Below are 12,908 nucleotides of genomic sequence, written 5' to 3'. Positions count from 1 at the left end.
TACCCCTCAATCAGTCATACCACCTTCCTTGCCAGTTGTGATACCTTCAGAATTGTTCCGCCAACCAAAGAAGTGAAGGTTCTACCATTTATTAAGCACTCTGTGCCAGGCACCTAACTCTCTTCCTAACTCTAGGAGGCAGGTGGAAGTATTCACCTTAAAGAGATGAGGAAATTGAGACTTAAAAGCATTAAGTAATTTTCCTAGAGATACACAGTTAATGAAAGAAGAATTTGAGACTCAAACCCAGAACTACCTGGATTTAACACTCTTATTCTGAACCTACACCTAAAGAACCTCTGCTTTTTCCAAACTCTCATGTTGAGGGCCAATACAGTGGTTGAGTTCAGACTACATTCAACATAATGTTAGGAAGAGAATGCATTCTGGATAGACTAGTAGGAAAATTGGAGTGCAGAAAGAACATGAACATAAATGGTGGCAGAGGGGAGAGAGGTGTGGGACAGGAATTACCTCCCCCTTGAGATCACTGTATACACTAAGCACAGAGCAGACTCTCCACAGAAACTACTTCAGCTGGCTGAGTGGTGACCACCATAGGAAGTGATTCCAGTCTTCGCTAACTGCTGACTAAAATGTAGTTTCTATTCTCCATGATCAATATTATTAGTGAAGGCTCTGGAGACAGTTTGAATCTCCACTCTACTACTGAGAAGTGGTATGAGCTTAAAAAGGCTACTTATCATCTTGAGCCTCTGTTTCCTCATTTTTACATGAAGACTTATAAAAGTAGCTGCTACTTAGATTGTTTTAAGAACTGAATCAGATAATACATAAAGTGCTTTGAAAGGTGCTTGCCATATAACATGCTGTGGGTAAAGTTTGTGTGTGGTTGTGAGGCAGGAGAATAGGGTCTGGAGGCAAGAACCTTGAGGCCAATTCATGCTGACTTCCTGAAGTCCAATCAAGGAAAAACACCAAGGTCTGGGGGGCAGGGAATCGAAGACCAATTCCTGCTGACTTCCCAAAGCCGGATCAAAAGGAAAACACCTGGGTCTAGGGGCAGGGGATCGAAGGCCGATTAACACCCACCTCCTAAAGCTAAACCAGAAGGAAAATTCCATTTCCCCACACCCGAGTAAAAAAGGATCAAAGGCTACTCTCCCTACAGCCCTCCCCTTCCACCACGTCTCAGACGGAAAGGGAGGGTGCCTTGGACTGGCCAAGCAGGGACCTTCCCTTCATCTGCATAGGGCGCCGATTCACCTCAGCCTTTCATTAGTCAACCAAATCCTTCACCCAGATAAGGGGCAGCCGATAGGGACCTCGGAAGGAGTACTCGAAACTCAGAAAACTTTGTAACCCGTTTGCTCCGGCCCACTCCCACCCTGTGGAGCGCTTTCTCGCTTTAATAAATCCCTGCTTGTGCTGCTTCCTTCATGTGTTTCGTTCCTTTGTTAGTGTTTTGTTCAATTCTTTGTTCAAAATACCCAGAACCTGGATAACTCACACTCACGGCCTTCCTTCCGGTAACCGCTGAGAGGCAGTACAGTGGAGTCAGTGGCACAGCGACCCCTCAGACCGCCCAGAGCAAACCCAAGGTGTCAACTGTCCTTGGGAAAGTTTCTTACCTTCTCTGTGTTGCCAATTCCTGAGAGCTTGCTTGGAGGTTCTAGCAGGGAGCGCAGCTGCTCATATACCCTTGAGGGAAGACCGGCCCTCCTCTGTCGGGGATGGTCGGCCTCTTCCACAGAGAGCGCAGCTTCCGGGAGGGACGCACACGGAGAAGTGAGGGAGGAAGGGGACACCTGCCTGGCCAGCCGGATCAACCGAATCAACCCTGGCAATCAATGGGGTGACAGATGTCGCAGCCAGATCGCCCTCACATCCAGTGTTGCAGATTCTTTTTTTTTTTTTTTTTTTTTTTTTTTGAGACGGAGTCTCGCTCTGTCACCCAGGCTGGAGTGCAGTGGCCAGATCTCAGCTCACTGCAAGCTCCGCCTCCCGGGTTTACGCCATTCTCCTGCCTCAGCCTCCCGAGCAGCTGGGACTACAGGCGCTCGCCACCTCGCCCGGCTAGTTTTTTGTATTTTTTAGTAGAGACGGGGTTTCACCGTGTTAGCCAGGATGGTCTCGATCTCCTGACGTCGTGATCCGCCTGTCTCGGCCTCCCAAAGTGCTGGGATTACAGGCTTGAGCCACTGTGCCCGGCCCAGTGTTGCAGATTCTTAATAATCATACATACTCACAGGATTTTTTGTGAAGTCTGGGCTGGTATGTATATAATACTTACGATAGTGCCTGATACTCCCTCAGCCCTGAATAAGTGTTAAAAACAACATTCCTGGACAGTTTGTGTCACAGTATAAAGGGCAAATAATACTAGTTCCAGGATACATCTTTGCTGAACCTAATCAAGCTCTGCCACAATGATCGAGGGATGGCATCATTTAAGCCCTATTTGTGACTCCGTCCCAGGGCTTCCCTGCATCAGATAGCTATTCTGAAAAGCCTTCTACCTCCAGTACAAATGTACAGAGGACCAACTCTAAAAGTCGAACTTTCATGAAATGCAAGTTTAAACAACAAACTTTTCTTTTTGTAGGTGCCCTGTCATGGCTGGTGGATTATTTTCTATTGACAAAAGTTACTTTTTTGAACTTGGAACATACGACCCTGGCCTTGATGTTTGGGGTGGGGAAAATATGGAGCTCTCATTCAAGGTATTACCAGGTGTTTCCCAAATTTTCTTTACAATAATGAGTTAATTTAAATGGTTTGATTTTACTACTATAATCAGATATGTGACTGCCACTAAGAGGAAATTTCGCAGAAATTTTAGGGTCTCTGGATTAATTTTTTCATATCTCAGATTGAATTTGGAGGAATCAATTGCTGTTGTGAAATTTATTAGCATTCCCTAGTCTTTCACAACACCATTTCTGCTTGTAAATATGGGGGAAATGACTTTCTGCCACTCAGAGTAAATGTTGTGGGAGTCATACGTGATACAGAATAACTCTTCTGGGACATCTGTCTAGTATGTTGGAAGGAATAGACTCAATCTGTATTGGATCATCTTGGAGAACACAAATGACAGAAGGAGGTAAAAATACCTCTAAAGCAGGTCACCGACAGGTCAAGTGTGCTCATAGTACAGCTCCTTTGGATACTTTATACCATCTATTATACAATCACCAATTAACTTCTGAGAAAGCCTTGGCAACAGCAGTAGTAGAGAGTATCCAAAAAGTAATTGCTTTCCTATTGGGTGGGTGTTCTGTATGTAGGTAAAAGGGTGTAATTTTGGAGCTGCTGATCAAGAAAAATGGTTTTGAGTTGTGTACCACAAGCCTTTTGGTTCCTCCCAAAATGAGAGTAGGGGAATGTGAACAAATGGACATCTACACTTCTTTTCCTGATTCAACCAAAACAAGAACTCATATTTTACAAAATGGGATTCTGTGAAGATTTATTTACCAATTAAAATAAAAACTTACATTGCAGGTTAGGAAATGAAAAAACTACATTTCACTAATCCTAAAATGATCCACAGCAATACACAAAATTAAATAAGCCTGTTGAGTTTGATTTTCTATTGCAACAGTGTTTTTGAAGTTGAATATTATTTCAGGTAGGGGGAAACCAGGTCGCCAGCCAGGTGGTTTCTTGTCATTGTTAAGTGCCCATGATCTGTGGATAATCATTTGATAATTGATGCTTATCATCAAATTCTTCCAGGTGTGGATGTGTGGTGGTGAAATTGAGATCATTCCCTGCTCCCGAGTGGGCCATATATTCAGAAATGACAATCCGTATTCCTTCCCCAAAGACCGGATGAAGACAGTAGAGCGGAACTTGGTGCGGGTTGCTGAGGTCTGGTTGGATGAGTATAAGGAGCTGTTCTATGGCCATGGAGACCACCTCATCGACCAAGGGCTAGATGTTGGCAACCTCACCCAGCAAAGGGAGCTGCGAAAGAAACTGAAGTGCAAAAGTTTCAAATGGTACTTGGAGAACGTCTTTCCTGACTTAAAGGCTCCCATTGTGAGAGCTAGTGGTGTGGTAAGTTCAGGTGACAACTTAAAATCTTACTCCATAAAAACAAAACACAAAATCTCTTTCAAAAATGTGTGGAAAGAATGAATAATTACATCATAAATAAACATCAAGTATGATCATAGATGGGACAAAGCATAGCTGAGAATTTAATATAGGTAAACTTAAGGAAGGCTACCAAGTGGTCATGTTCATTGATTAACTCAACAGATATCTATTGAGTATCCATAGATCTGGGAGTATTTCAGACTTGGATTACAGGGCGATGAATGAAGCAGACTTGATCCCTTCCTTGTGGAGCTTAATTTGGGTAGGGAAGAAAGATATAAACAAATAAGCAAGTCAAGTGTAAATACAAAATATAATAGCCTTCATTTAGGGAGCCGGCCACAGTTGATGAATTCGCAGTTAGAGTGGTCGAGAAATCCTCTCTGAGAAGGAGACTTTGTAACTCAGGCCGAAAACACTAAGTGTCAGTCAGCAAAACTCCAAAGAAGAGTGCTAGGCAGAGGGTGAAGGTCATGTAAAGCCGTCAGACAGGTGAGTGTTCTCCATCCAAGCACTGGAAAGAAGACAAATGTTGTTGTCAGGATGTGAAGGAGGGAAGAATGGCATCAGATGAAGGGGAAGGGGAAGGAAGGAGCCAGATCACACAGGTCCTTGTAACCAAAGTAAGGATTTTCTTTCTTTCCTTCCATCTTTCCTTCCTTACTTCCTTCTTTCTTCTGAAAGTAGTGGGAAGTTACTGAGCAGAGTTAAGCAAGGGGGTGATAAGATTTAATTAGGGTTTGTAAAGATTTCAAAGAGGGACTTAAAATAACAGAAAATATCAGAAAATAGCAGATAACATTCCAGGACATGAGAGATGGTATCCAAAGGGAAGAAGCTAAGCCAGATAAGGTGGCCAGAGTGCAAGACTAAGAAAACATCAAGGAAGAGGAAAAGCTGGGGAAAAGCCATTTCAAACCCATTCTAGGAGTGAAGCTGCATTTGAAGAGGATGGTAAGACACGTGGGTTTAAATATGATTAGCCAAGCCTTCAGCTGGGGTTCTTCGCCATTCATGCTTATTTCTAATCTTTTATTTCCAATTTGATTTGACTTATAACTATCCCCAGTGTTTTTGTTTTATTTCAGCTTCCTTTTTCTTCATCCAAGACATTATTTTAAAATGTGACCATTAGTTATCCTGCCCTTTTAGGCCAAATTTTTTCAGTTCTTCTAGAGGGTGGGTTATACCATGCTTTCTATCTGGAAATTCTCCTGATAGCAAAAACTTATTATAATACTCCCCTTGAAAGTATTAGGGAAATCCAGGAAAGCTATGAGAGACAGAAAACTAGTCTTAAAAAATGGTTCTGTTTAAAAAAAAAAAATGGTTCTGTTTTTTACAAAATTCAACTGATAAATAAGTATATGCGACCTGTTTTTAGGTAATGTACTGTATTATAAAATTGCCATTTTTATAGGTCCAAATAGAATGGCAGCTAATTTAGGTGGCTCAACCTGGTAACTTATCAGACATTTTGGATTTATATACACACTGTTCAAATGACAACATGTCAAATATAACTGTAAAGTAAATTTACAATTTTTAATTTCAACCCCTGAGCAGAAAAAAAAAAAAAAAAAGAATTCCCACTATTGTAATTTTTCCCATTCCAACAGCACAATCTCAGTAAGAGTAATACTGAACTTTAACCACCAGAGGGCACTAGAAAACTACGTTTTGGCTCCACTGTTAGGCTAACTTGTGTGAGTTCCTACGAAATTTCTGAAGAGCTCCCCTAATGAAACAGCCTTCTGCTGATGCCTCCGCTATAACATATCAAAATGCAGCAAGTAGTTTAAAAACTGATTTTAACAAATTCCTTCTATTTTCCTTTGTTGTTTCCTTAAACAAATTTCAGTGAAGATGTAGTTTGCTCCCTTCTGAAGCAACCAGCAGGGAGCGTTATTACCATTTTTAAAAAATTAGGACCTTTCTCCAGGTAATTTGGAGTATATTAAGTAGATCATTACTTTGGATAGATAATCCTGGAAATTTCCAAGAAAATAAACTCCACAACTTCTTTTTGTATCTTGCTCCGTTTCCCTTCTTTCAACCTTCACACGTAGGTATTTGAATCCAGTGAAAGTTTTGTGTTTTGTAATAAGAACAAATACTTTCTTACTGAACCAACAATATTTGAAGCTAATAATCTCACCAATAATGTATTTTTACACTGGATTAAACTGCTGGCAAACAGTCTATAGCTCTGTTTCCCTTTTTTCAACCTCCACGTGTAGGAATTTAAATCCAGTGAAAGTTCATGTTTTTTGTAATAAGAAGAAATATTTTCTTATTGAAACGAAAATATTTGAAGCTAATAAAAGAATCTCAGCAATAATGTGTTTTTACACTGGATTAAACTGCTGGCAAATAGCCTAATGTTTAACAATTCTGTCATAAATTATGGGGAATGTCTACTTCCTAAATTGGAAAGTGAAATAATACAACATGGATACTTTGACATTTATGCACTGGCTGATTATTTTAAAGATTAAAATGGTTTACAGTAAAAACATGGATCAATTATTTTTAAATAAAAAGGAAAAATTCTAAAAATGGTTCATAATGAAATGAAGAATAACAATTCCAAAGCACTTCAGAGACGATGTCTATAAGAAGGAAAGTATTAGGTTGGTGTGAAAGTTCCTTCAATGGCAAAAACCGCAATTAAATAGTTTCCTTGGTAATTTCTAAGAAGAAGGGAAAAAAAAATCTTCAGGTCAAGTGAGAGAGGGGCATGTAAGGGACAGAAAATTTTATCTTTCCTTCCAATGCTTTTCGGTTCTTGGAGGGATTATACAAAATAAACACAAATATCAGTTAACCGGGGGGTTCTTAAACACTGTCCTGACCAATGTTACTTGTGCTGTCTCAGAGTTCCATGGTCAAGTACATTTGAGAAACATTCGTACAACATTCTGAGCAGCAAGCTGAACATAAACACCCTGAAGATTTTGAGAAGTTCTGGAGTAGAACCACCTGTTCAGCTCTGTGGAAACCTGCATTTTCCAAATTTGTTTGAAGATAGAATATTTCTGCATGATCCACAAATATAGGAGCTTATATAATATTTATCTCTGCTGAAGTACAGAGAGCAACTGCAGCATGCTTTCCTTCTTTTAAGCCCCGAGATTATTCTACCATCACGTCTTTCTATTCACCTTCTTCTCAGTGAAGTTCAGGGCTGGGACTAGGGGGCACTAAATCCTTCTGTGCCTTGTGATGCCCACATTTACTAACAGCGAGCTGTCTCCTCCCATATTTGTCATTTTAAATTGCGAATAGAGCTTTCTCTGAGGATTTTTGATAGAGGTGCCATCCTTCCACAGTTGCTTTGTTTCTGTCCGTGCCAGGCACCTCAGAAGTCATTATCAACCTGGTACTATTTTTAGCATTTGTTTCTATGCCTTGAAAGTCTGTGATGGTTCCTGTCCAAGGCAGGTGGTGTAAATATTCATCTCAAACCCAAATGAAGGCTGGTGTAAAGTTTCAGATTCTCAGGGAGAATCCAGCTTCCTTGTTTTCTCCCTGTGCTAATGGGCAAATTGTTTTTCCTAGTGCAGCATTCAACTGAAGGTCTGTTTTTCCGCTGTTACATGGAAGACCTGAATTCCAGCTTTTTGGCTTACCCATGCCTCTGTTTTTCTTCCATCCATATGAGGGAGCAAGTCTTTCTTGCCAACCTTTGCATGTTTCCCTGTAGCCTTTAATTTTTTCTGCGTATTCTGATCCCTGAAGATGTCCTTTACTTTCTTGTCCACTAAGCTAAGCATGTAAAAGTGAGGACCAATGTACTGAGCCCCCTTTTATGAAGTCTGGCAACTCTGTGAGAATCCAGCCACCATCAGTGCAGCACCCTGAGTTAGAGCTCGTTGTTAGGCATCGTAGAACAGGAAGGGCACAAATAGTATCCCTGGCAACAAAGACTTCAGCTCCTCCCAGCTCAGGAGGCTTTCCCGGGACATGTCATATAGATTCGGCTCTGCACAGCTGTTCTAGAAATCTGAAAACCCTAAGTTGCACTGTTAGCCCATCATTTTGTTAGCCCTTCCCAGGATGTCAAAGGAGGAAGGGAAATCAACATTTTTCTGCAATAAATGGTGACTTAAAGAAAGCTACCTCCATATTTGACCCTGTAAATCCATTGAAAACCTGGGGGCCTGCCAGAAAGTGCCTTTATGCTTGGCTCTAGATTAGCTTTTGTGACTTTCCTGTAATGAATTGTAGCTTGCTTGAGTCATTAAGGAGATTCTGACAGGGAATCAGCTGGAATCTGCTGTTCTTTGAAGGACTCAATTTATCTATGATTCAGTGCTTAAGCAGTCAAAAGGCTTGAAGGGGTCAGTCAGGGAACATAGCTCATAACTCTTATATGTGCATTGACTTTTAGTGCATTGACTTTTAGTATCTGCATTAGATAAACTTAAGACCAGAAAATAACTACTTTTCTTGCCACCTTTGCTCATTTGTTATTTAGCATTCCAGGCAAGGGTTAATTAAAAGCTTCTGTGTGTTGGCTCTATGGCTGATCACAGGCCAAAATTAACAGATTGAAGCTGTACTATTACAAGATTACATTATGTCTCTGTTAGAGACAGCAACCAATAAAACTGGATAGTGCTAAGTAATGCTAAGCTATTAACTATCTTTTAACCTTATTATAGTTTTATATTCTGTATTTTCTAAATGTGTCTGAATGTCTTGTTCTACTTTAAATTGTTTTTTAATTCCTGTTTCGTATTTTGCTTTTTAGCTTATTAATGTGGCTTTGGGTAAATGCATTTCCATTGAAAACAGTACAGTCATTCTGGAAGATTGTGATGGGAGCAAAGAGGTATGCTAAACTGTTTTCTATCTCATGGTAGCTGACAGGTGCAGGGTATGACACATTCATTGCTCAATTGAGAAATTCATCTTTCCCCAATAGAAAAATAATTTTCTAAATTTCTTTGTAATTAGAGAATCCATCACTAAACACAAAGACAGTGACTGAGGGAATAAAGGTGTGAGTCCTGCAGTCAACTCACTGGATCCAGAATGAATACAGTCCTGGCACCATCACTTGCCAAAGCGTGTTAACTTCTGCAGATTCATTAACCTTTGGGTAAATGGTAGTGATAATCATGCCTACTTCTAGAACTGGTGTGAGGTTGGAGTTAGGTAATACATATGAAGCCTGCAGAACAATACCTAATGCTTAGTGCTCTGTAAATGTTTGCTGTAATAATAATAAAGATAAAAATGTAAAAAAATGGGTAACATAGATAAAGATACTAAAGAGAGAACATATTTCTACATAATCATTCTAAGGAAGCAGTCTTCTTCTCTGATTCCATTCCCCTTTCCCCTCATTCTCCCGCATTTTAAGGGAATAATGGAAATAACCAAATCCATGATCCATGGTAGAAACTTCCATAGGAAAACTCCACAAACTCAGAGCAAAATGGTTAGTAAAGGGAGTAGGGCCAGGAAGCAGGGAATAGAGACTCCTTCCACAGTGCTGGAGGTGAGCTCTGAGTGATTACACTTCCCTCTCTAACATATATTCCCTAACAGTTCTGTGTTTGTGGAAACAGTTATTGGTTTGAGTGGCAAGTAAGACTCAGAGGAAAATGGATTCATGAGTAGAAATCAGTCCCCAAAATTGCAGATTGTTCTTTGGTACAGAGATTATTTTGCAATGGTAATCTAGGCTTGTCAAGTCTTACATCTTTGTTTTGACTTCAAGATACTGTTTATATTTTTTGGTGCATCCCATCTCTACCTCTTCACTCAAAGCTGCTACTAGAAGAAAAGGTATCTCTGTTGCTATATTTAGCTATGAATTGTAAACCTGAAGCCAAGGCCACTCTTTTTTAATTAGGAAAGAAAGGAGTCAAAGGGAAGTGAAAAAGTGTTAAAACCCATTAAAAGAAATAACTTTCACTTACTAACAAAGAGGAAATAAAGTCATAAATTGTAAAAACAAAACCACAGTTATTTCACACTATATAAAAGGAAAAGTATTAAATAATGCATTTTTTGGGGGGGAGGAATGATCATTGCAGGGACTTTTTGTGCCGGAGTAACCAGTATTTTATCTGAAAACCCAAGTTCTATTTTTGATGACCATTGAGTCTTTCTCAATTGGATGCTGGGAGGCAAAAGTATAAATTATTCAGCCTTCACCTTCCACAAAGCCCCAGCTCCCTTTTAGTCTTGTTGCTCATTTTTAGCTTCTGCCTCTCATGGTTTGCTTGGGTAATAAAAAATAAAGAAATGTGGAGGAGGTTAACTCATTTTCGGCAGAATTAATGAGACTTAATACCAAGCCAATGACTACAACGTTCATCCAAAAAGGCTCAAAAAGAATAAGACCCTTAGACTGAATCATCCAATTCTGTCCCTTTACCTTCTACCTAAAATGTCTCCTTAGTTATTAACCTTTTAAGCAGTTGAGACATATTTTTCCAAGGTAATATCTAGCTTCTCTTAGTAGCACATAACTTCCTTATATTATACCATGCTTCCATGCTTCCTACATGTTAATGTTCACACAAATCACCTAGGGAGTTTGTTACACTGCAGATTCTGAATCAGTAGGTCCATGATGTGGTTGAGACTCAGCACTTCTAACTAGCTTCCAGGTGATATGGATGTTGGTCCAAGGACCACCATTCCAATGTCAAGTTCCAACACAATGACTTTGATCTAACCTGATAATCAAAGTTAAACTTCAGTTACAATACAAATGATTCATGAGGTAAAGGCATTTAGATATTTACCAGAAGCCTATTTTTTCAAATATATTTATGTTAGTACAAAACAATAAATTTCCCACAGACCCAGAGCATTAGAGTAAATTGAGCAGGCAGATAATACCAGGTTGTAAACAACTGAAGAAAAATATTTAAGGATTAAAAACGTAGTTTCATTACCTGAATTGGCGCTTATTTTAGACACTGGCAACTTCTCCAAGAGCAGTTTCTATGAACTGGGGGATGCCAACCTGGTAGCAACCTGATGATTCCTCGTGCTAGTAGCAAAGAAAGACTTTCACCTTTTCTACAATTGGACAAAGCCTTTATGATAGTTTCGTACAAGGAAGCGTCAAAAATCCACGCAAGAAATTTAGGGCTGTGACTGTTATCTCCCTGTAGCCACCTGTGGTTTAGAACCTTAATCATGTGGTAGACTGAACATTCCAATTCTTTAAGCACCAGGCTTGTTTGGGATTCAGAACACTGAAATGATATCCATGTGCAGACAGAACTAATTGCACTAAATAATTTTTATTATTGTAACTAACATTTATTGAAGGCTTATTGAGTGCTAAACACATGATAGTCATTACCCCAACCCTCTGAGATAGATACAATCGCTATCCAACTTAAAAATTAGAAAAATAAGATTAGACAGGGTAAATAATATGCCCATACTATCAGAATTACAAATGATAATACCAGGACTTGAATCTAAAATGTCAGATCATAGTTCCTATATTCTTAACTATTGCTAACAAAAATGTTTGACAAAGCCCCTGCCTGTGTCTGCTGCCTAAAGTGACCCTTTATTCATTTCCCCCACAGCTTCAACAATTTAATTACACCTGGTTAAGACTTATTAAATGTGGCGAATGGTGTATAGCCCCCACCCCAGATAAAGGAGGCGTAAGCCTGCACCCTTGTGATAACAGAAACAAAGGGCTAAAATGGCTGCATAAATCAACATCAGTCTTTCATCCAGAACTGGTAAGCAAAAGACTGGTACCTCTTCTTTACCACAAATACGACTTTTGATCAAATAGGACATAAAATTTTCATTATCAGCTGCCTCAGTCAGAAGTTTTGTGTGTTTGTGACAATGGGATATGTAAAAGCTCACTCATAGAGATACATGGGTATCTTTTGAAAGTTGACAAGTCCTTCTTTTTTTCTTTTTCAAAATTTATTTCAAATGAGTTATTTTAAATAGAAGTCACCAAGTTATTGTAGTTACATTGCTGTCAGTTGCTTCAGTCAATCGACAACACCAAAAGTCAGGCTTAAGGACTAGAATTGGTCCCCACTCGTTATCAGAAATGCTTAGAAGGAGAGGATAGGGGCAGCACAGGAAGCTGCATGTCTCCTACAAGTCCTGCACTTTAGAATGAATCTGGTTCCTCATTCTGTCGCCTTTCCATAGAAGGAGACTTTTTCATCCCCTGCGGTACCCAGAGACCGGGACTTCTAACGGTCTGCTGGTCCCAGCTTTCACCAGCTCGCTGGAGCCGCTTGTGTGCGCCCTTGCCAACTTTGCATTCAATCATACCACATTGGTAGCTTGAAACTGGCCATATTGGGAGTATTTATACCACAGAAATCGGAAGATGTTACTGGATCAGGGATACTTTTCTGAAGGTCCCATTGTTCTATTTACCAGAACATTCCCGGTCTACTGTATTCATTCTCAAAGTCCTCTCCATTTTTTCCCAATTACATTTTAACAGAATATGGAGTCATAAGCCTTGGTGTAGGAGCTTAAGGTTGGCGAGAATAGTCTCAGAACTGCCTTCTTACATTTTCTACCATCTCTCTAGCAGGTGGCCACCAAATCTACTGTCTACAGTAAATATTTGGGTATTTAGAGACTCTCAGTTTGCCCAGGGCTATCCCTAAAGTAAGCACCTTTTCTTCCTTGAGGTACCTCCGTTCCTTTTAACAACACAGCCAATGACTGTTCTCAACATTTTTCTTCCTGCTCAGGGCCAAAACTGGGGCCTGAGTAATGTGTTCTCCAGCCTTTCTCCCATTAGATCCTCTCTGTTGTATTTCAATTCTTTCTGGACAGTTTTTTTCTCTTTAGTAATAATGGTTATT

General features: G+C 39.8%; 1 protein-coding gene across 2 annotated transcripts in view; it reads left to right on the top strand.

Annotated features, from left to right (window-relative positions):
- Nucleotides 1–12,908, top strand: part of GALNT5 (polypeptide N-acetylgalactosaminyltransferase 5) — a 60,611-nt gene that overhangs the window by 38,991 nt on the left and 8,712 nt on the right. For both annotated transcript variants that reach the window (XM_010359037.2, XM_030917089.1), the window contains 4 exons: nt 2,567–2,684; nt 3,703–4,026; nt 8,825–8,905; nt 11,640–11,801. In XM_010359037.2, the coding sequence (XP_010357339.1) occupies nt 2,567–2,684; nt 3,703–4,026; nt 8,825–8,905; nt 11,640–11,801 (685 nt within the window). The remainder of the gene's footprint in view (nt 1–2,566; nt 2,685–3,702; nt 4,027–8,824; nt 8,906–11,639; nt 11,802–12,908) is intronic.

This window comes from Rhinopithecus roxellana, chromosome 14 (genome assembly GCF_007565055.1).
Source record: "Rhinopithecus roxellana isolate Shanxi Qingling chromosome 14, ASM756505v1, whole genome shotgun sequence".
Taxonomy (NCBI): domain Eukaryota; kingdom Metazoa; phylum Chordata; class Mammalia; order Primates; family Cercopithecidae; genus Rhinopithecus; species Rhinopithecus roxellana.
This window is presented reverse-complemented; position numbering and strand designations above follow the sequence as displayed.